The sequence below is a fragment of the Sander vitreus genome, chromosome 10 (assembly GCF_031162955.1).
Source record: "Sander vitreus isolate 19-12246 chromosome 10, sanVit1, whole genome shotgun sequence".
Taxonomy (NCBI): domain Eukaryota; kingdom Metazoa; phylum Chordata; class Actinopteri; order Perciformes; family Percidae; genus Sander; species Sander vitreus.
The window spans coordinates 32286977-32309524 of NC_135864.1; the positions used below are offsets into that span (position 1 = coordinate 32286977).

Sequence of the window (22548 nt, forward strand, 5' to 3'; positions counted from 1 at the left end):
CTGAGGCAAGTCTGAGGAGGCAGAAAGGTACGGCTCAATTTCACCCACGCCATTTTGCATTCCCAATTCTCAGTTCGAATTAAAGTGGATGCTTAAGGGTAGACACAAAAACAGACATTAACACGGCAAGCAGATGGAGAGACAGACAGACGTAGCCGGCCAAGCAGATGCAAAATGGCCATTGTAAAATGACTGCTGATCCAATACTCCTGGATGTGACTTGGAACAAATCTGTTGAAAAATGGTTGGAAACAGCCATTGAACTGTGTACTGAATCAGATTTAGAGTTAATCACAAAGGTAAGTTTAATAGATCATGAATAAGAACACATTTCACTTAATGTAGTGAAGGGTGCTGTTATTTTAAAACAAACACGATTTATAGCACAGCAGTAAGAGATGGTATTAGGGCACCAGTTAGCAATGTTTCATTATCAATTCAACTGCCAGTAATGTTCTTAATGACTAATGTTAATGAAATGTTGTAAAATGCCAATCACAATTTCCCAGAACGCAAGGTGACATATTCAAATAGCTTAGTTTGTCCAAATTCCCAATATATTCAGAATAATTTTAAAATTAGACAAAGAAAAGCAGCAAATCTGCACATCTGAGAAGCTGGAACCAGCAAATGTCTTCTTTTTTTTGTTTTGCTTGAAAAGTGACTCAAATTAATAATATAAATAATAATAATAATTTTTAGTCAATCAACTAATCAGTTGATCAGCTAAGTGTTTCAGCTCTAAATAGTGTGTAAGCATAGAGACCATTAACATTTAAGACATTTTGAGAATATCAGTATAGATTCTAAACATGCGACCCCTGGTACGCTCCTTTCCTGACTAGTAGTAGAGACCTCAAAATAATTGCAGTAGATCCTTTTAGGATATTTTCTTTATGCAGATGACTGATGTCTCTAGAGCAGCAGACAGCACAGATATACCTCTGCAGATGCAAATCAGGCCATATGGAGCCACTGAAGCAAAGACGCACTTCCCGTCCCGACGTACTTGATTCTCAATTGTGGAAACTTAACAAGTGGCAGCTAAAAACGATGGTCTTTATGATCCTAACACTGCTGCGTGCTGTTTCCACAGTATGTGGAGATATCCACGGCCAGTTCTTCGACCTGATGAAGCTGTTTGAAGTGGGAGGTTCTCCTGCCAACACGCGCTACCTCTTCCTAGGGGACTATGTGGACAGGGGCTACTTCAGTATCGAGGTGAGGATGGACACTTTATCTAGCACTGCACATACTTCACAGAAGCCTACATAAGAACACATCTCTATTTCACTGGGTGTGTATTCACTCAAAAAAGTTGTAAGCTCAGTGTAGTGTGTATACAGTAGGCTTACAACTTAATCAATGTCCATTATAGTGTATATGAAATCTATGATACAGTTTCTAGTGGCGAGGTTTATTTCACTACGGAGGTGTACAGTTACTACACCGGGCTGTATTTAATGTATTATAAATGTACAACAGGCTACTTGATATTGGCATCGACACACCACAATGTGTGTCTGAAAATGTACAGATCAAAGTGATTTAAAATTCATGGATGACTCAAGGTCAGTTATCACTAACAAGAGTATAACATGGACACTGAGCAGAGATAGTATATCCTGTTTGAACATTTGATTCTGTAAAACAGACGTAGGTGCAATAAGGTATTTTTGTGATTACTTAGTCTGGCAGAAATGCACCACAGATCAGGAGTGTGACTTGAATCCATATAATACAGGCACATGCAACCAATGATAACCTATGTCAGATTGCAGGGACCCAGGTTCCATTCAGCCCAAGATTATTTGTTCTAGGAGATGGATCAATCCTAAGCGGAATGGATAAGCACATAAGAAGCTGGGTCCAAACTAGTTTAATTATAGCCAGACAGATTCTTTTAAGAGGATGGAAGAATGGGAGACACGTGTATGATGGGCTTATGGTGTTGTCATTATACATATGTTTATTTGGTTTACGGTTTGTCTATTTGGTTATTATTTTGTTGTATGGTCTTTAATATTGTGGTTGTTATGTCATCTGTTTAAAACATTATAATATATATACTGTAATATATATAATAATATATAATAAAAAAAAATGTCAATCACAAACTAATACAAGAACATGGTGAATGTCTTAGCTTGTTGAGCCACTTAGCCACCATGGTGTGAGGAATGTCTCATTGACATAGAGTGAGTTTGGAGGGGAAGGAGCAAGAGTCCCTTCCCTTGGATGATACATCTCAAGGGGTTTATCCTAATAATAAACTAATTTGACCAGAGGGATTTTTGCAGTTCCTAGAACATAACGTTCCTAGAACCCTTTTTTTCTTGTGTTTCGACTGGACCAATTTGGGGATTATTAAATTCCTAAATTCCTGTAACTCATTCAGCTCCTACTTCAGGGCAGGGTCTTTTCCCTTTTCCACATAGGAACCCTTAGTGAACTAGCAACGTCTGAAACACAAACAGTACATATTCTTCCCTGTCTGTTGCAATTCGCCTACATATGCTAACTCATAAGACAAACATCACACATTCAACCAGCTAATTGTTAATGCTAGTTAAACTTACCCGTCGTTTTCGTTTGCCTGTTGCGCTCTGCTCTTCTGTCTTCTTCCATCATATTAATTAGGATCATATTACGCTGGAGCCTTCGTCTTCTGTGTTTCTCTGTTAAGTACTACAGCCTAGTATTTAAACGCCGCCGTTCGAACTCCGATGGCCTCCTCCATGCTGGTTTGTTGTTGTATGTGGCGCTAAAGTCAAGTGACAACGCTATGAAGACCGCTGCTGTGCTTGCGTCACTCCTTTACCCCTCCTACCAGTTCCTATGGCCACTTGGCCAGTGTGAATGCAAATGGCAAAACCGGTTTTGGGGGAGATTTCGTAGAACTGTTTAGAAGTGGACTGTTCCTATAACTACGTTCCTGTAACTACCTGGTCGGAAAGAGGCTAATATTTAGGCCACCTACAGTACCTAACACACTTCAAGGGCACATAGACAGGGGAGGTAATGAAGGGCATGGATGATTCTATGTAAAGGTGAGAGAACACTCTCTGAGCCATTTGCAGGATTAACAAAGTGATGACAGTGAAAACATGTTGGATGATTTTTATATTCTAAAAGATGTTGGACACAGCCTTTTTTCCTGTTAACTCAGTCAGCATGCTCCTGTTTGGGATGATTCTTGCCAAAAGCCTTTTTATTTCTAGCTTTAGACCAGCGTAAGGATCAATTCAATTTCAGCTCAATTAATTTGGCCAGTCTCTAGTTTGAATTTAAAGAGGAGGACTAAAAGGGATATGCCATATGCATATACTTAACTAGCAATGATGTGCTAGAGAGAAAGTTGTCTACACTGTAGTGTGTGGCTTAAAGGAATAGTTGGACATTTTGGGAAGTACGCTTATTTGCTTTCTTGTTTTAGAGTTAGATAAGAAAAGTGATACCACTCTCATGTTTGTCTGTTAAATATGAATATGGAGCCAGGGGATGGTAGTTTACCTTAGCACAGGGGTGTCAAACTTAATTTCACTGAGGGCCACACTGTAAAAGGAGTCTCAAAGTCGGCAAATCTGACAAACACTGCTTTTAGTGTCGTGTAGTTGCAGTTTGAAAAACAGTTTCCCCTCTTTTTGGTTATGTGCCCAACTGGGCGGGCCAAAATGTATTGTGAACCTAAGTTGATATGCGGGCCCAACCCGTTCTCACTCCGAACTCGTAAAATACGGACGTTTGGACAGTGGCTGTCAGCGTCTGAAACGATGAAAAAAGCGTCCTTCAGCGTGTTTGTAGAACGTACCGGGGAGAGCAGCAGCTACACAGGGTTTAGAGAGTAGTATGTAAGGGGGAAATTCCGCACAGGGTGGTTGGTCGGGGTGGTGGATGGGTCAAACACAGGACTTTCACCCAGGAGACAGGGGTTCGTGTCCCGCGTGTGTCTTTAACCATCCCGTTATTCCCACGTGTGACGGAAGCGTAAGCCCACACACAACCTTTTCACCGGCCCAGATAACATCAGTGCCTCTATCCTTAAAACTTATAGCAAGGAGCCAGCCCCAGTGTGGCAACCCATCTTCCAACAGTCCATGGATACACATACTGTCCCCATCGCCTGGAAGACATCGCACATCATCCCCCTACCAAATAAATCATGCCCCAAGGAGTGCAATGACTTCAGACCTGTGGCATTAACATCTGTATTAATGAAGTCATTGGAAAAAATCATATTCTGTGTACTCTCTCAGTCTGTAAAGGACATACTGGATCCGTTCCAGTTTGCATACAGGCAACAGCGCAGCACAGAGGATGCTGTTGGCACTCTCATGCATCTGGTCTCAAAACACCTGGACGCTCCGAAAATAAAGCCATATGCAAGGGTACTGTTCACTGACTTCTCCTCTACATTCAATACAATAAAACTGGACATATTGTTATCCAAAATGGTTCAAATGGGTACGAACCCATATCTCATTCACTGGTACTGTTCCTTCCTCACTAACAGGCAACAGCTGGTTAGGGTCAATAACACCTATTCCCCCATGGTCACAACTAGCTGCGGTGCCCCACAAGGATGTGTTAGCTCTCCTCTGCTCTTCACACTCTATACCAACGACTGTGTTACCTTTGCATCCAACCACCATATCATCAAATTTTCCGATGATACTGTACTGGTAGCTCTGATGAAGGAGGGGGAGGGGTCTGATCTCTATGTGGAAACAGTGAATAATCTGGTAAAGTGGTGTGATCTAAATGCCCTCATCCTCAACACACAGAAAACTGAGGAGATTATCTTCGGCACCTCTCATGAGTGCCACGTTACACCAATAATCATTCACAATCAAACCATAAAACAAAAATCATCGCTCAAATATCTTGGAGTGCACGTGGACAGTGACCTTTCTTGGACCTATCATGTAGACTATATCTGCAGCAAAGTACAGCAAAGAATCTACTTTTTAAGGAGACTTAGGTCATTCGAAGCGAGCAGCGAAATCCTGTCTCTTTTCTTTGTATCAACAATTCAAAGCATTCTGCAGTATGGAGGCGCAGTGTGGTTTGGAGGCCTCTCAGCTCATCTGAAGGCCAGGATTCTACGGCTCCTGGGAATCTGTTCCAAATTGGTGGGACACTCAGTGGAGAACGCGTTCACTGAAAGCCACTTACTGCACATCGTCAGACTGGCTGATAAAATCTCCCAGGACTCCTCCCATGTGTTGCATCCCTTCCGGGAGGCGCTGTAAGGTCCCAGACTGCAGAAAGAACAAATATAAACACTCATTTGTTCTCTGCTGAATCAATACAGGAGCCCCCCCCACACACACACACACACACACACACACACACTTTCACTTAATCTATATATGTATGGCTATTTAAGACCACCACTCTTGCAGGGCAAGGCCCCCCTCATATTAATTAAGTATCTATTTATGTTTTTATTGATGCCTCTATGTTTTTAGCTTTTTGATTGTTGTGTTGTAATTGTTGGAGCTTGTATTGCAAGACAAATGTCCGTGTACACAGACAATAAAGTGATATCTATCTATCTATCTATCTATCTATCTATCTGTCTATCTATCTATCTATCTATCTATCTATCTGTCTATCTATCTATCTATCTATCTATCTATCTATCTATCTATCTATCTATCTATCTGTCTATCTATCTATCTATCTATCTATCTATCTATCTATCTATCTATCTATCTATCTATCTATCTGTCTATCTATCTATCTGTCTATCTATCTATCTATCTATCTATCTATCTATCTATCTATCTATCTGTCTATCTATCTATCTATCTATCTATCTATCTATCTATCTATCTATCTATCTGTCTATCTATCTATCTATCTATCTATCTAAAGGAGACTTTTAGCGTCAATAACGACAAAGGCACCTGACCAAGCGTCCGTATTTTACGAGATGGGAGTGAGAATATGTTGGCGGGCCGGATCAAAATCTGTGAGGGGCTGGATTTAAGTTTGACACGTGCCTTAGCATAAAGACAGCGGAAACATGTAGCATATTGTTTGTTTAATCCATACAAAAGCGGAAGTGTTGTAGTTTTCTCTAGCTTAGCTAAGCATAAAGACTGGAAGAAAGAATCTGCCTACCATGCTGGTATGACTGGACCTCACTTCCTAAAATGTCGAACTTGTCCTTTGAGCCAGACAATATAAGAAATGACATATATTTCCAGAAAAGTACAGTATACAGCAAATATATGATCAGCTTAATTTGTTGCAATGACTTACCACAATGCATCATAAATGTATCCCAAATTCTGAAACCTCTTTTTTTGTTGGTCAAGTTTAATGATGTTGTTGTTAATGTGCAGCTGCTTACCGCTAACCAGTGTTAATGCTTTCTCTTCCCCGGTGAACCTTTAGTGTGTGTTATACCTGTGGTCACTGAAAATCCTCTACCCAAAGACGCTCTTTCTTCTACGGGGGAACCATGAATGTAGACACCTGACAGAATATTTCACCTTCAAACAAGAATGTGAGTAACTCTTGTGTTTGTACTCCTTCTCTCTCTCTACCTTTGTGTCAATGCCTCTCTCACACCTCACATCTTGGTTGTTCTTCCCTCTTTAATCTCATCCCACCCTACTCCTTCAAATGATATCAGTTCTTTCTGTTAAAGGTATTGTTGTGGCTGTAAGCAGCACAACAAAGTGCTGCCAACTAGCACTGCAGTTACCAAATGTAAAGTTACCTTGTGAGATAAGTGCGTTAGTAGAGAAAGTGTTCGCTCCCAGGCTCACCCCCTCTCTGTCAAAGCCCAAAAAACCCAGGTGAACAGATGAAGCAAACTAATATGTTATCACTTCTGCTCACACCGCGATGAAAACACCTACCACCTATAATATAAGCGCACAATATAATAATCAATAAATAATATAAATGAGACCATAAACAACATACAATATGTGGCTCTTACAGGTATTATAAAGCTAAGTAGGGCTGCAGATAAGAATTGTTTTCAGTATCAATTCATCTGCAGATTATTTTTTTTATTATCAATTGATTCAATGTGAAACTAAAAAATACATTTTAAAAAGCAAAAATGTCCATCACAATTTCTCAACCAACAGTTAAAACTCAAATATATTTACTATATGAATGAATGCATGAATCATTTTATTATTGTGCCATGCACACAAAAAGTATGCCCGGCCCAAACGGGCTTACAAGACACCATTACTTAGGGAGGGGGATACCAAAGGGACCAGATACCAAAATAGTACCTAATTTTGATTACCCGAAAATAACATGGATGATTCCAAACCACGTGCATTTGTAGTAGTACAGTACAACAAGATATGGATCTCTACTTTCAATGAATTTTGGGTGTTTTATTCAATTTTTTTTTGCATTTGAAAAAAACCCTGATATGTTTCGAAACAGTATCCCGACTAAACATTGACATATATAATACCAGTCTGTGATTTTCCTTCCTTAAACAAATAAACCTTGTCTTTTTGTGCCATGCTTTAGAGACAAAAGTCGCCAACTTCTACCAAACAACCACTCCATTTGGTCATCATCAGTACACCACAACATTTCAGGATTTTGAACAGACATTTCATGTAAGATGGGTGTTCTTAACTCATATCAATCATAATAAGGACAATACAAAAGAAAATGTGATTCATTCTCAACTTCTCCTAATTCACATAGTTCGCACAACCTTTTAACTTCTTGGATGTTTTTGAATCTAACTATATCAAGGGCAAGGGGAGCGACCAACGACCTCTGACTCCTCAATAAGATTATATCATATCATAATCATAATAATGTTTGATTTGAATATAAGTCTCCTTTAGCGTCATATCTAAACGCGCTTGGTCGGGATGATTTTTATATTCTAAAAGATGTTGGACACAGCCTTTTTCAATTCATTTTTTTCCCTGTTAACTCAGTCAGCATGCTCCTGTTTGGGATGATTCTTGCCAAAAGCCTTTTTATTTCTAGCTTTAGACCGGCGTAAGGATCAATTCAATTTCAGCTCAATTAATTTGGTTAGATAAGAAAAGTGATACCACTCTCATGTTTGTCTGTTAAATATGAATATGGAGCCAGGGGATGGTAGTTTACCTTAGCACAGGGGTGTCAAACTTAATTTCACTGAGGGCCACACTGTAAAAGGAGTCTCAAAGTCGGCAAATCAGCCAAGTCTATTGACGTCACTTTTGACGCAGTTAGGTTAAGGAAAAGATTGTGGGTGGGCTTACGTTTCCATGACACGTGGGAAGAACGGGACAGCTGGGTTTAGGAAAAGAAGAAAGCAATGGTTGGGTTTAGGAAAAGTGACACGCTGGACACGATCCCCGGTCTCCTGGGTGAAAGTCCTGTGTTGTTTGGCCCATCCATCCCCCCCAACCAACCTCTCTACGCAGATTTTCGGGTTTTCATACTACTCGCTACCGTAGTCGCTCTTAGTGCTACATCATCTTCAAACCCAGTGTAGCTGCTGCTCTCCCCGGTACGTTCTACAAACACACTGAAGGGCGGTTTTTGCGTTGCTTCAGACGCTGACAGCCACTGTCCAAACGTCCGTATTTTACGAGTTCGGAGTGAGAACGGGTTGGAATATCAGGGAGTTTATTTGTTTAGCCTGTCATCATCCTCACTAGTTGATGATGATGCATGTAGAAGACATGGAAAGAAAGAAACCACATTCATAGATACTTCATATACTGAGTGTAACTCTTACCATAGCCCCATAGTGCACATCACTTCAACATGTAGAGAAAATCAAAGCTAACCCTGCCATGCCTAGTAACAGTTGCTGAAGGGGAGGGGTTTAGCAAACAGTAGTCTATATTGACGACGTTCCACTTCCAGGATTGTTCAGGTGCCGCCGGATTCTGCCCGATGTCACAGTTTTTAGGCCAGATTTCCGCCACTTTCCTCTTTCTTTGTGTTGGTGTTCTAATCTCCGGTGGATTTGTGAGGACTATGGTTAACTGCTCCTCAGATCTCTGCAGGGTAAATCCAGACAGCTAGCTAGACTATCTGTCCAATCTGAGTTTTCTGTTGCACGACTAAAACTACTTTTGAACGTACACGTTCCACCAAAACAAGTTCCTTCCTGAGACTATTTTGCAGAGGCACCGTCATTTAGTCCGGGGCTTAGCGCCGCCCATGACGATTGTGATTGGTTTAAAGAAATGCCAATAAACCAGACAACATAACATCATGACTTCGCATAAACATACACGCCACTTTGTTATCTGTACGCATTTTGAGCTATCCGCGTGTATGTCTACGCTGTATACAGTGGACGGCAGTCTGCAACGTCACAGCATAGCCACGTGGCGTGTTATCGCGAGGCTACGTGTTATCGCGGCACTACGGTTGGGTTTAGGAAAAGAAGAACTGGTTGTGTTCAGGAAAATAACAAACGTGGAAAGGAACCGTCACACGCTGGACACGATCCCCGGTCTCCTGGGTGAAAGTCCTGTGTTTGACCCATCCTCCACCCCGACCAACCTCCCTACGCGGATTTTCGCCCTTTCATACAACTCGCTACGGCATCAATTCACACGCAATCGCAAGGTAACGTAGGTCAATGGAGGCCAAACGGCGTTGATAAACACGCTAAAAACTGAGAATGCGTCTTGATAACACGCCAATAACTCATTCAACTAATCGACACATCATTAACTGATTGTTTCAGCCATACACTTAACATTTTCTCCATCCATCCTCCATCTTTTCCTCCCTTGCACAGTCTCTCGCTCTGTCCATGTGACTCTCCTCGCATCCTGTCCGAGAGTGGGTGATTAGCAGCAAATTAATTTGGCCCTTAATGATTGGCTCAGGGACTTGCTCCTCTGTGTCTGATTGGCCAAGGGACAAGGAAGCTAATTTCCCCTGTTGCTTGTGGCGAATAGTGGTCGCCCTCAATTACCATCTGCTGTGTGCATGAGTGTGTACGTTTGTGTGTGTGTGTGTGTGTGTGTGTGTGTGTGTGTGTGTGTGCACAACAAGTGTGTGCAAGATTATGTACTGTGACTGCATGCATGTGCAAGAGCGTCTTCATAAATGTTTAAGTGTCTGTGTGTGGAGGGAGATGAAAACTGGTGAACTAGCAATAATGAGTTCTTGCTCTACACAAGGCAGATGGAGAGGTTAACAAACGCACTCCTTGTCGTCTCACACACCCATTCGCACGCACAAATGCTTGGCTACTATACACTGGTACTCTACAATATTGGCTTTAATTTGTGTACGTGTTGTTTTCATGTCCTCACACACTCCTTTCTCCTTCCCATCTCTCTTTCCTCCTCCCTCTCCGTCTCCTCTCCTTCCCTATCTTAACCTCTCCTCCTTCTCCTGTCTCCTCCGATCAATCTATCTCTCTTTATGGAATTATATTTCTCTCCTACTCATTCCCTGCTCGCTCTCTTCCAAAATCCACCCATCTCTTTTTCTTTCATCCTCTTCTCTCTCTCTCGTCTCCAATCTCCTTTCAGCTATTTTAATCCTGTGATATTGTTTTGTGTCAGATGTATTGTTATGCCCATGTGAGAAATGTACTTTAAAGATGCTGCGTGTTGGATGTCTTCATTGATATCGCTGCCAAATCAAAGGAGGTTTTTTTTTATAAAGCAAAGATTCATCCTCACAATGACGGCTCGACACTGCTTCATGCTTATATTTGGGTCAGATTTTGTTTAATTGAAACAGAATCGGAGTCTTTGCGTCCATTTGTTGTCTGTAATAGTATGCTATCTACTGTAATATGGAGCACTTTTTCACCAATGTGCATGTCTTCTCTGGGAAGTAGAGGAGAGAAACAGGTCATATTGGAGTGCTAGAGAAGAGATGGCCATATAAATTAATAACATGCTATGTGAAAAACCTACATGTTACCGCCTTTACACCCAAGTGACCTGAATTATGTCTTTAGAGGAACCGTACACGTGTTTAGATGTTTGTGTTTAGATGATTGAGTTCTTCAAACCGTCCATGTAAAAGCTCCATGTTTGTTTGTTCTCTGCGTTCCTTGTTGCGGCGTGTTTTGGTGCGATATCTAACAGTCACACTATGAGTGACAGGGACTGACTGTACGTTTGTGGGGATGGTGGCTGTTCAAAGCATGTCAAAACACATCCAGGAGCTTCTTTTTGTCTCAAACGTTGAACTATCTCTCCACCTTTCTAACCCCCTCCAGGTAAGATCAAGTACTCGGAGCAGGTGTATGACTCCTGCATGGAGGCGTTTGATTGCCTGCCCCTGGCAGCCCTGATGAACCAGCAGTTCCTGTGTGTGCATGGGGGGCTTTCACCAGAGATCCACACGCTGGACGACATCAAGAAGGTACAAAATGAGACACATGCACACATACAATTTTGAATGAATTAACAATACTGCCCTACAAAGGCCAAACACAGGAATGTTTTGGTTAAAATGAGTTAAAATCTGAATCTGGCTCTTTGACATCTGTGTTATTACGTTATGCAATAAAATGTATAATTTCTGAGAAAACATTTGTAATTTACAGTAATTTCTAAACAGAAAACCTTAAATCTGTGGAATCTAGAAGCCTCTGTCCACCACTCTGCTACAGAGAAACAGCAAGTTAGACAGCTAAAGCAAGAGAGCTGTGGTAATGTTTAAGACTCCCTTCAATGAAAATCAAGTTTTCAATCTTTTTAACCTGTCCATATGGTGTTTTTTTATATGCTAGAAGACATATAACAAGCAAAGAGATCAGTCAACACCATGGTTGAGCATTTCCACCTTGAAACAGCAGTGTACCAATGACGGAATCAGACAGCCAGGCTTTCACACGTCACATACTTTAGAAACAAATTGTGTTAACTTACGGGGTGGGGCTTTCCATAGCACAACACTACAGCGAAACGAGGAATATCAGAGGAGATGCCAGGTGTAGCTACATACTGTATTGGTATTTTTGCAAGCTTAGTTTCACTATGGGGCAGAGGTAGTCTGGCTATTACCAGACCAAGCTCAATCTTTCAGATTGAACATTAGTCTGGGGAGTCTGCTCTGTATTTTCTACTGCACAAGAGGCGGGATCAACGGGCATAGTTCAAATGACTGTACGCAATTGGATAGTCCTTCAACCAATCAGACCAACGATCCGGGTGACGTAGCAGCGACAGCGGCATCAACGGGTTGCTGTGCTTCGGTGGCCGGCTTGTTGAATGTAAACAAGAAGCTGCTCGGTCGCTTCTCTATCGTCATCGTGTTAAACCTGCCAATAGCGCGCCAGGTGGATAAGCCAGTTTGTCATTGGTTCCCGCAATAAACGGAAGCAGGATAGAAAGATGTACAGGTCTCCAGCCTGAGCTGCAGGGAGAAATCAAATCGCTGGGTTTACCCAGTCTAGGGGCAGAGGTGTAGCTATCTATAATACGTAATAAAAATGTGAACATACTGTAACATTGTAGCAGATATTGTCTCTTTCACAACCACTACTCCCCAATATCTTATGTAAACCCAAACTGAATATAAAATATACATTCAGTACCATGTCTACAAATGTTTCCATATACCCTACCTACAAAAAAATACGTTCCCAGGTCCTCCTAAAATCTTCTTCTTCGTTGTTACAGTTTTTCACGATCGCTATGACCGTTTTTTCAATACTTTTAACAACTTTCCTAAACTCCTAACGCGCCAACACACCTACAACACACGATTGGCAAAACAGTTCATTTAATTCTCAATCTCACACATTGTAAACTAAACTCCAACACTGATTTTCAAAATACAATAATTCACTAACACAATACACTGTGTTTATCAAAACAATGCAAACATGTCTCAAAATCAAATAATTCTTCCAGAACACTAACACATGTTCTCTCCCAACAGGAACATTTAGTCAATCATAGAACAATGTCATACAAAACACTAACATCCCATGGAATTACAGAAACTGCATTATTTTAAATGTGTCAGGTCTGCCCTTATACAACAATACAGTATATTGTATCGATCATAGATTGTGTTTTACGCTGCAGTTTCTCTTGAAGCCTCTCTACATTTTTGTTTTGTTGGGTTTAGTAAATGCATGCATATTTTTTTTCTTTTTTTTTTTTTAAAGATTATTTTTTGGGCTTTTCCGCCTTTATTTGACAGGACAGCTAGTTGAGAAAGGGGAGAGAGAGGAGGAAGACATGCAGGAAATAGTCACAAGTCGGATTTGCGTCGAGGCATGAACCTCCCAGTATATGTGGACCTGCTCTACCCACTGAGCCAACCCAGCCACCGTTTTGTTTCTTTTGCTGCAGAGATTCAATACAAAAAATTAATGACCCGTCTCAGAGTAGCTTTATAGAATGTACGGTTTATGAAAAAAAGGAGACAGACAGAATTGTCCTGGTACTCCTCTTCCTCTCCCTCGTGAAAGCATTTTTCTTATTTTCTGTGTTCATCTACAGTATATTGTTCAAATAGGTCTTCTTTTACTGTACTACCATATGATCATGCGATTGAAAGAACCTCAACACCTGAGTGTGTTTCCTAGAAGGGAATCAGCTGTGATTGATCTATTTGCATAACTTCAATCAGCTGTTTCTCAATAAATGCATGTATAAAATACAGGGGATATATTTGTTTTTCAATTTACAATATGATCAGCTGTTCACTTTGACTTTAGCCTTTAAGTTAGGTTAAGAACATGTTATCTGGTCTGACATACAGTGTGAAAGCATTTGTAAATTGGTCAGTAAAAAGCCATTGTTTTGGTCTTGGTGGAGCTTGTGTGTAAAAGAAGTTCAAGCATTTAAAATGTGTGTTAACCGTATGCATTTTGTGTCAAAGCAACAAGAAATGTGTTAATTGTATAGCCTACACAGACGAATGTTGTGCTAACTGTGTTAAAAGTTTAGGAAAGTTGTTAAAAGTATTGAAAAAAGTGCCATAGTGATCGTAAAAAACTGTAATTCTAGCCAACATGCGTTCATATGATGCAACTTCTGACATCATTTCCATCCATTTTTTCATCTGGGGCGACTGTACTCTTCCATACTCTGAGAATTGTTCGAGCAGCTGTGACCATCCCAACTTTTAAAACCCCTCGTTCATATTTAGATATATTTGACATTTCCGTTTGGTCCCCTAACAAACACAGTCTTGGTGCTACAGGTACCACCACACCCAGCCATTTACTCATATAAAACCTCCATCAATGCATTCTTGTTGTGACTAAATTTACCCTTTGTGATATTGTCTCTTATTTGTAAATATTGCCAAAAATTACCTTTATATTCCAGATTATATTTTTGCATAATATCAGCAAACGACAGGAACACTCCCTCCACATACAGGTCACTTATTTTGTGTATCCCTCTTACAAGCCATTGACACATAAACACATTTCTTCCCAATACGTATGGCTGGGTTATACCATAGAGAGGCGTAAGGTTGTCTTAAGTGCGAAATACCATATATCTTATGAATTTCTCTCCAGACTGCTTTAGAATAAGACAACACTGGGTTTGAAAAATAATTATGCCCAGAAGTTGTTACACCATGTGAGAGGACATCCAGCGGTTCAAACGGGATCGTTAGTTCCCTTTCAATTTTGATCCAGCTCAGCTCCTGATTTATCCCCTTCCAATGTTTTATTTTCATAAACACATTTCGAATGATAGATTATATAATCTTACATTAGGTAGACCCATACCTCCCTTATTTTTATTTTCTTAATTTCTCATACTCTAATAGATTTTATTATGTATTTTGTGTAATATTTACAGTATTTCAGTTTTCAGCCACAGTTTCAAAATAAGAATCAATGGAATCAATAAAATTTGCATCAAAGAATTTCTGATTCTGGTTCCAATTCTTTGCAAGAAGGCAATTTGTCAACAAATGTCTCTGGCATGAACGCTACATCCAGTAATAGACTACAGTGACAAGCAATGGTGTACTGATTCACACTGAGAGCTGTATTTAGTATTTTGTTGTCCACTGTGTAACGGTTGATTGGAAGAGCTCATACACTTGTTTGCAAGTTGTGTTGTTTGAAGGCAACATTTTCTTTTGCTGCATATTTTAAATGTTTTGGCACAATTAGAGCCTTTTGCAAACAAAATGTGTCATTTTGACCATGAGTGCCACTGTTTCGGCCTGTGTGTTAACTGTTTTGAAAAATGTGTAGTTTGAGTTGACTGCTGCGTCAAAGCAATCGAGAAAAACTGTAATATGAGTTCCCCCAGCCTGCCTATGGTCCCCCAGTGGCTAGAAATGGTGATAGGTGTAAACCGAGCCCTGGGTATCCTGCTCTGCCTTTGAGAAAATGAAAGCTCAGATGGGCCGATCTGGAATCTTTCCTTTATGATGTCATAAGGGGAAAGGTTACCTCCCCTTTCTCTGCTTTGCCCTCCCAGAGAATTTGGCCCACCCATGAGAAAGAGAGAGAGACATCATGGCTTGCAAACGAGCAAAGCATGGCAGTTGGTCAAGGCCAAGCCGAAACGAGCTGGCTAACCGCAACCGTTAGCTCATAGCGTTAGCGTTAGCATGCTAACGCTAGCATGCTACCTCGTTCTCAATAGCAAAGCACTGCTACATCACACACAAGTTCACCATAATATACAAAAGAACTACTTCCATGTGCGCCCTCATTTAGAAGTCTCCCAGCTAATCCTGCCTTGTAACTGACTGAAGGTGGAGAAACAGCCTTTCTTTTACTATCTATGGAGCTAGCTAGCTGACATGATCTACATCTGAGAGTACTGCATGTGCAAGTGCAATCAAAGATAGTACAGAAGAAGAAGAAGAAGAAAAGAGGTCTCACTCTGTAGCTAAAACAGAGACCAGGTGAAAAGAGGCTCTGCAGCAGTGAGAGAGAGCTGTGCAGTACAACAAAAATATGGTGTTTTTTGAAAATTAAACCATGTAAACCTATTCTGGTACAACCTTAAAATACAATTATGAACCTGAAAATGAGCATAATATGGGCGCTTTAAAAACATAAAATTCAAAAGATAAAATGTCAAATTGAAAATTATAAAGGGGAAAAGCTAAAATAAAATGATTTCTTTTTTTCTATTTGAGATTTTAATTTAAGTATTTCCATTTAAGCTTTTACATTTCACATTTAATTATGGCATGATTTTTCCTAGTAGTGTAGTAAAATAATACTATTTTTTAATTTGATCTTGCTTCGTTTTCTCTTTGGACTTTCAATTTGAATTATGAATAAATATTCCCTCCATACCCTTTTCCCATTTTATTCCTATCTGCATTTTTTTAGGTTTTATTTGAGTTCTATTGCAATTATTGGTAACACTTTATAATAACCATCATTAATAGTTAATTAATCTTTAGTTAATTGTCATTTAACTGTTAGCAAACAGTAATTTTACTGTTAACAAACAATTAAATTATAATTAATAATGTTTACTAGTTATTAGTAGTGCTGTAAATTAACAGTTTATTGTAACACACATTATATCCCTCATTTACTATATTAGGTATCGGGTAATGATTAAAAAATGTTTGTAAACCTTTAAGAAACCATTTTTAAATCATTACATCGATAGATGGACCAGATATTCCTAACACTTTGTTGATGGTTACTAGCTGGTTTGTAAACTGTCTATAAACAGTTTCTGGATGGTTATTATAAAGTTGCAACAGATGACTATAATACTTTGTTAAATAGTTAATAAATACTTTGTAAACCATCTATAAACATTATTTAGATAGATAGTTAATACTTTGTCAGTGGTTACTAGTTGGTTTGTAAACTGTCTGTAAACAGTGGCTGGATGGTTATTATAAAGTTGCAACATATAAAATAATTATATAGTATATATATATATATATATATATATATATATATATATACTTTGAAATTTGTGTTTGGTAGATTATTTCTCTGTGGTAACAATACTTTTTGGCAATGAATCTTATACCGTTGGAAAGCCTGTTTAGTTCCCTTTCAGATGGTGCCCCATTTGTAAGGAACATGCATTTGTGGGATGAGCAGCAGAGCTGAGTATGTGGGTTGCGCCCATGAACAATTTGCCAAATCTTCTCTGTCAATGCCAAACAGCTTATTCTGCCATTGACTCGTTTGGTGTTTGGTGGATTGGATGATTGAAGTTTGAAGAAACAAGACATATTGGCAATTGATTCATTTCACAAACAGGAGCCTCAGTAGCGTGTGGAAGAACCATACACAGCCACAACAGCCTGGCACCTCCTCCTCATGCTGGTCACCAGCCTGGTCACACACTGCTGTGGGATGGCATCCCATTCTTCAACCAGCATTTGTCGCAAGTCAGCCAACGTGGTCGTGTTGGTCACTCTGGCACAAACAGCACGCCCAAGCTGATCCCACAAGTGTTGAATGGGGTTGAGGTCAGGACTGCTGGCAGGCCGTTCCATCCTCTCCACTCCCACATTCTAGAGGTAGTCTCTGATAAACCCCATCCTGTCATCTTGGAGGATAGAGTTCGGTCCCAGACTGTGGAGATATGGTATAGCCACTGGTTGCAGAATCAGGCACCTGATTGTCAGCATCTGGGGGTACCAGAAGCTCAAAAGAAGAGTCAATAGCAACAGCAAAGAAAAGCTGTTTGGGATTGACAGAGACGATTTGGCAAATTTTTCATGGGCGCAACCCCCATACTCAGCTCTGCTGCTCATCCCACAAATGCATGTTCCTTACAACTGGGGCACCATCTGAAAGGAACTAAACAGGCTCTCCAACGGTATAAGATTTATTGCCAAAAAGCATTGTTCAAATAATCTACCAAACACAAATTTCCTTACTTTTGTGCTAACTTTATATATATATATATATATATATATATATATATATATATATATATATATATATATATATATAAAGTTTATATATATATATATAATTATATAATTATTTTATATGTTGCAACTTTATAATAACCATCCAGACACTATTTATAGACGGTTTACAAAACAACTAGTAACCCTCAACATAGTGTTAGGAATATCTGGTCCATCTATCGATGTAATGTTTATAGATGTTTCAAAAATGGTTTCTTAAAGGTTTACAAACATTTTTTAATCATTACCCGATACCTAATATAGTATATGAGGGATATAATGTGTGTAACAATAAACTGTTAATTTACAGCACTACTAATAACTAGTAAACATTATTAATTATAATTTAATTGTTTGTTAACAGTAAAATGACAATTAACTAAAGATTAATTAACTGTCAATTTACCATCTATTAATGATGGTTATTATAAAGTGTTACCCAATTATTTCTTAGGTAAAATAAGTCATAGAGTGAATGCATTACAACCGTTCTTACCGTTTGCCTGTCAGCCTGAACACTCAAAACCAGTTTTCTCAACGTCATTGCCTCTTTATTCACTGTATAGAAGCGACAATTATCACACTTTTCATTTCTGGGAAAAATAATAACGTTAATGTAACATGTTATCCACATGTGTAATGTTCAAACACACCTGCAAGCGCAGATATAAACACACACCAACTCTTACGTATGCCTTTATACCAACATCTACTGTCAATACAGACAATCCATAAGAAACCAGTAAATGCAGTACACCATTGAAAGAGACCCACACATATGCGGTATGTATACAGTTCACAGTAAAACACAGTACAAAGGCACACACATGAACACAGAGACATGAGGGCACACACTTCCTCATCTAATGGCAGTGTTTCCATGGTGAATGTGCTGGTGTGACATCTTCTCCCTCCTGTGTGGTGAGGGTTGCCATGGAGATACTCTGCTCTGACAGTATGTGTTTGTGTGTGTTTGCTTTTATTTCTCTTCTGATTTATCCTATATGTGCAGGTGCATTCATGTCTGTGTGAATGGTTTATATCACTTTAAAAAAAAAGTTAGGTATGTGATATGTTTTTTGTGTGAGTTTGTTTTTGTGTCTGTGTATTTCGATGTGTAACTGAGCATTTGTGTATTTCTGTATGCTTATATTTTTTGTGTATTTCTGTGTGTGTTCTTTGTATGTCCTAGTTGGACCGGTTCAAGGAGCCCCCAGCGTTTGGGCCCATGTGCGACCTGCTGTGGGCCGACCCCCTGGAAGACTTTGGTAACGAGAAGACCCAGGAGTACTTTGGCCACAACACAGTCAGAGGCTGCTCCTATTTCTACAGGTACAGGACAAAATTACTCCTCACAAGGACCAACCCAAATATTACGTAAGATTCCTGATTTATTTGAGAAGAAAATCAATCTGAATGTGAGTGAGTATAGTCGTTGATGCAGTAGATCCCAGTGTATATGGAGCTCAGAGATATGAACTAACCTGATATCCCAACAAGGCAGAATCAATGCAATATTCAGAGATTAAAAAAACACACGGAACAATATTCTTTGAAATTAGCAGCTGAAACATACAGCCTGCTCATTCGATGTGTTTTAATGATCTGGGTGCCTTGTGACCGCTCAGCGTTAGCAAAGTGTGACTTTCATCTACAACTCTGGAATCTAATAAGTTTGGTGGTCTATTGGTTTGGGATGTTGGTGATGAGAAAAGATAAAGAGGTATGCTTTCTGCCACCACATCTGAGATCCAATAATAATCACTGGGATTTGTACGAAGAGACAGAAAATCTTGGCGAGTTTACACACACACACACACACACACACACACACACACACACACACACACACACTCAGTGTACGAGCAAACACATAAACACAGAACATTCACACACACACACACACACACACACACACACACACATTCACACTCACACACACACACACACACACACACACACACACACACACACACACTCAGTGTACAAGCAAACATATAAACACAGCACATTCACACACACACACACACACACACACACACACACTCAGTGTACGAGCAAACACATAAACACAGAACATTCACACACACACACACACACACACACACACACACACACACACACACACACACACACACACACACACACACACACACACACACACACACACACACATACACTCAGTGTACGAGCAAACACACAAACACAGCACATTGACAGACACACACACAGAGAGTTCCGTTTCAGCATGAAACGATATCCCACAATCCCCAGGGAGACTGCACGGTTCTGTTGCTATGACGACTGGCTACTCCTGCCAGCTATGGAGTGATATTAAGATACAGTGAGAGAAAGAGGGAGAGCAACATTAGATGAGTGTGGTGGTGGTGGTGGGGTAGAAGATGAAAGATGGAAATAAAGAAATAAAAATGGAGAGATAAGAGGAGCTGAAATCGTAAAAAGACAGGTTGAGCGCTGTTGCGGTCGTAGCCGCGTTCCTAGCGTGTAGAGTGTGTAGAACTCTGTGTTATGACCTGTGGAGTCACACAGTGATTTTCTATGTTTAGCAGACACAGCATCAATCGACCAACTAGTAAATACTCAGCCCCCACAGCACTGAGGCCATAAGCCCTGCTCAGGCTTGCCTTGTGCTCATCGCTTCCCCCTGCTGATCTCAGTTAGACATGACATTAAAAAACAATCATCTCCCAGTGCTACAATTTAAATACTTCCATCTGTTCTGTGGTTTACAGACTTTATGTAATATGCCATTACATGTTTGCTTTGTAAAGTGGGTTTTTACTGGATCGTTACTGGATATTTCTTCCCCTGTCTGTTTCTTTCCATTGCTTCACTTCAGATACATTAACTTGTTCTCTGTGTGTGTGTGTGTGTGTGTGTGTGTGTGTGTGTGTGTGTGTGTGTGTGTGTGTGTGTGTGTGTCCTCCAGTTATCCAGCAGTGTGTGAGTTCCTACAGACCAACAACCTGCTGTCAATCATCAGAGCGCATGAAGCACAGGATGCTGGGTAAGCTGACCTACTGTTGCAGCTCTGTCCTTCTCTTGGCTTAAAAAAGAGCACCATTTAATTTAACGGCTTACCTTGACATTTCACATTCCAAGCTGTTTTTTTTTCTTTGTCAGGGAACTGGCACATTACGGGGAAAGAGGTTCCACAATTGTCCTTCTGTCATCCTTAAACTGTGTTATTAGCATTGTTAGAGTTTGTCAGAGCAACAACAGCTTGAACAACATTCAGGTCAGCTAAGTCTTGAAAACAGAATGGGAAGGCAAAGAGCCATGTTTGCACCACTAGTCTAAATAAAGCAGTTGGGCATTTCTGCTTTTATTGGACAGGAAAGCTGAGATTTAAAGGGGAGAGAGAGGGAGAAAGACATGCAGGAAAACAGTCACAGGTCGGATTCAAACCCTGGATCTTCTATGTTGAGGAACAAACCTCTGTACATGTGCGTCTGCTCTACCAACTGAGCTAAATGGCCACCAAAACACAGTTTTCTGACCCACAAATCCATTCCATCTATTATCTTAGTGTAAATCCTCTAAATCTAATAGTGCTGCCTTAATTGCTGCATTATGAGTTGTGCTGTTGCTGTGGCTTGTGCTGTTCGGTGAACCCATTAACAATATTTTTACTGTCATGCAGCTGGGCAGCCTGGGTAATCGTTGCATAAGGGCTGGTCAAAAGAAAGTATACTTTTAGTAGTTCTAAATAGTACCTAATGTATAAATGGCATAGTGTCTGTTAAAACTGCTGACACTTTTAGACAATGCAGAATCAAGAGAAGTCACGTCATACAAGGAAATATTCCAAGCAGGTTTCAAGAATATTATGTGTTCACACCTAAAAAGTGACGTAATAGTAATAGTATACTCGCAACAATCAGTATGCATACTAAAAAACACTTTTCCTACAATACAATGCACAAAGAAGAAGAAAAAGAAATTATTTTCCTGGAAGGTTTTGCTTTATTTTTGTGAAGTTGAATTAAAAGGTAAAGTTTGATTGATAAACAACAGAGCACTATTGTATTATTATATTATTAACACAGTTAAAAGGACTTAGGGACAGTTAAAGGACAGTTAAAGGACAATTATGGCGCAAAATGAACCTAGGGGTTAATAACATATGTGTACCGAGTCGACCGTTCTCTGAGATCTGTTTTCGTGCTAATTGAATGTGTCTGTAGCTTGAAAGAATATACCGCAAACCGGTGTTTAGCTGCTAACGCTAGCTTTCGGGGCAGAGGGTAAATCACTATTTCTACACCACTAACAAGGCTCAAAATAGCACCACACTTCAACGGTAGCATAATGTGGGTCCCTACATGCAAACCGAAGCATTGAGAACTTTGTAAGTGTACAGACAGTTTATTACAAAGATAGATTATAGTAACCAGTAACATAGCTCAAACACAGCATTTGTGATTCGACTGGTCATGACTGTTATCCAAGATGGCGGCCGCATGTACGTATGTAAACATTAACGCTACTGTCTTCATAATCTATCTTTGTAATAAACTGTCTGTACACTTACAAAGTTCTCAATGCTTCGGTGTGCATGTCATTATGCTACCGTTGAAGTGTGGTGCTATTTTGAGCCTTGTTAGTGGTGTAGAAATAGTGATTTACCCTCTGCCCCGAAAGCTAGCGTTACAAGCTAATCACCAGTTTGCGGTAGCTAGTTTCAAGCTACAGACACATTCG

General features: G+C 39.9%; 1 protein-coding gene across 2 annotated transcripts in view; it reads left to right on the plus strand.

The window, feature by feature from the left end:
* Window positions 1-22548, plus strand: part of ppp3cb (protein phosphatase 3, catalytic subunit, beta isozyme) — a 57392-nt gene that overhangs the window by 17487 nt on the left and 17357 nt on the right. For both annotated transcript variants that reach the window (XM_078261170.1, XM_078261171.1), the window contains exons 3-7: window positions 1097-1221; window positions 6406-6517; window positions 11201-11346; window positions 19016-19155; window positions 20774-20851. In XM_078261170.1, coding sequence (XP_078117296.1) covers window positions 1097-1221; window positions 6406-6517; window positions 11201-11346; window positions 19016-19155; window positions 20774-20851 — 601 coding nt within the window. The remainder of the gene's footprint in view (window positions 1-1096; window positions 1222-6405; window positions 6518-11200; window positions 11347-19015; window positions 19156-20773; window positions 20852-22548) is intronic.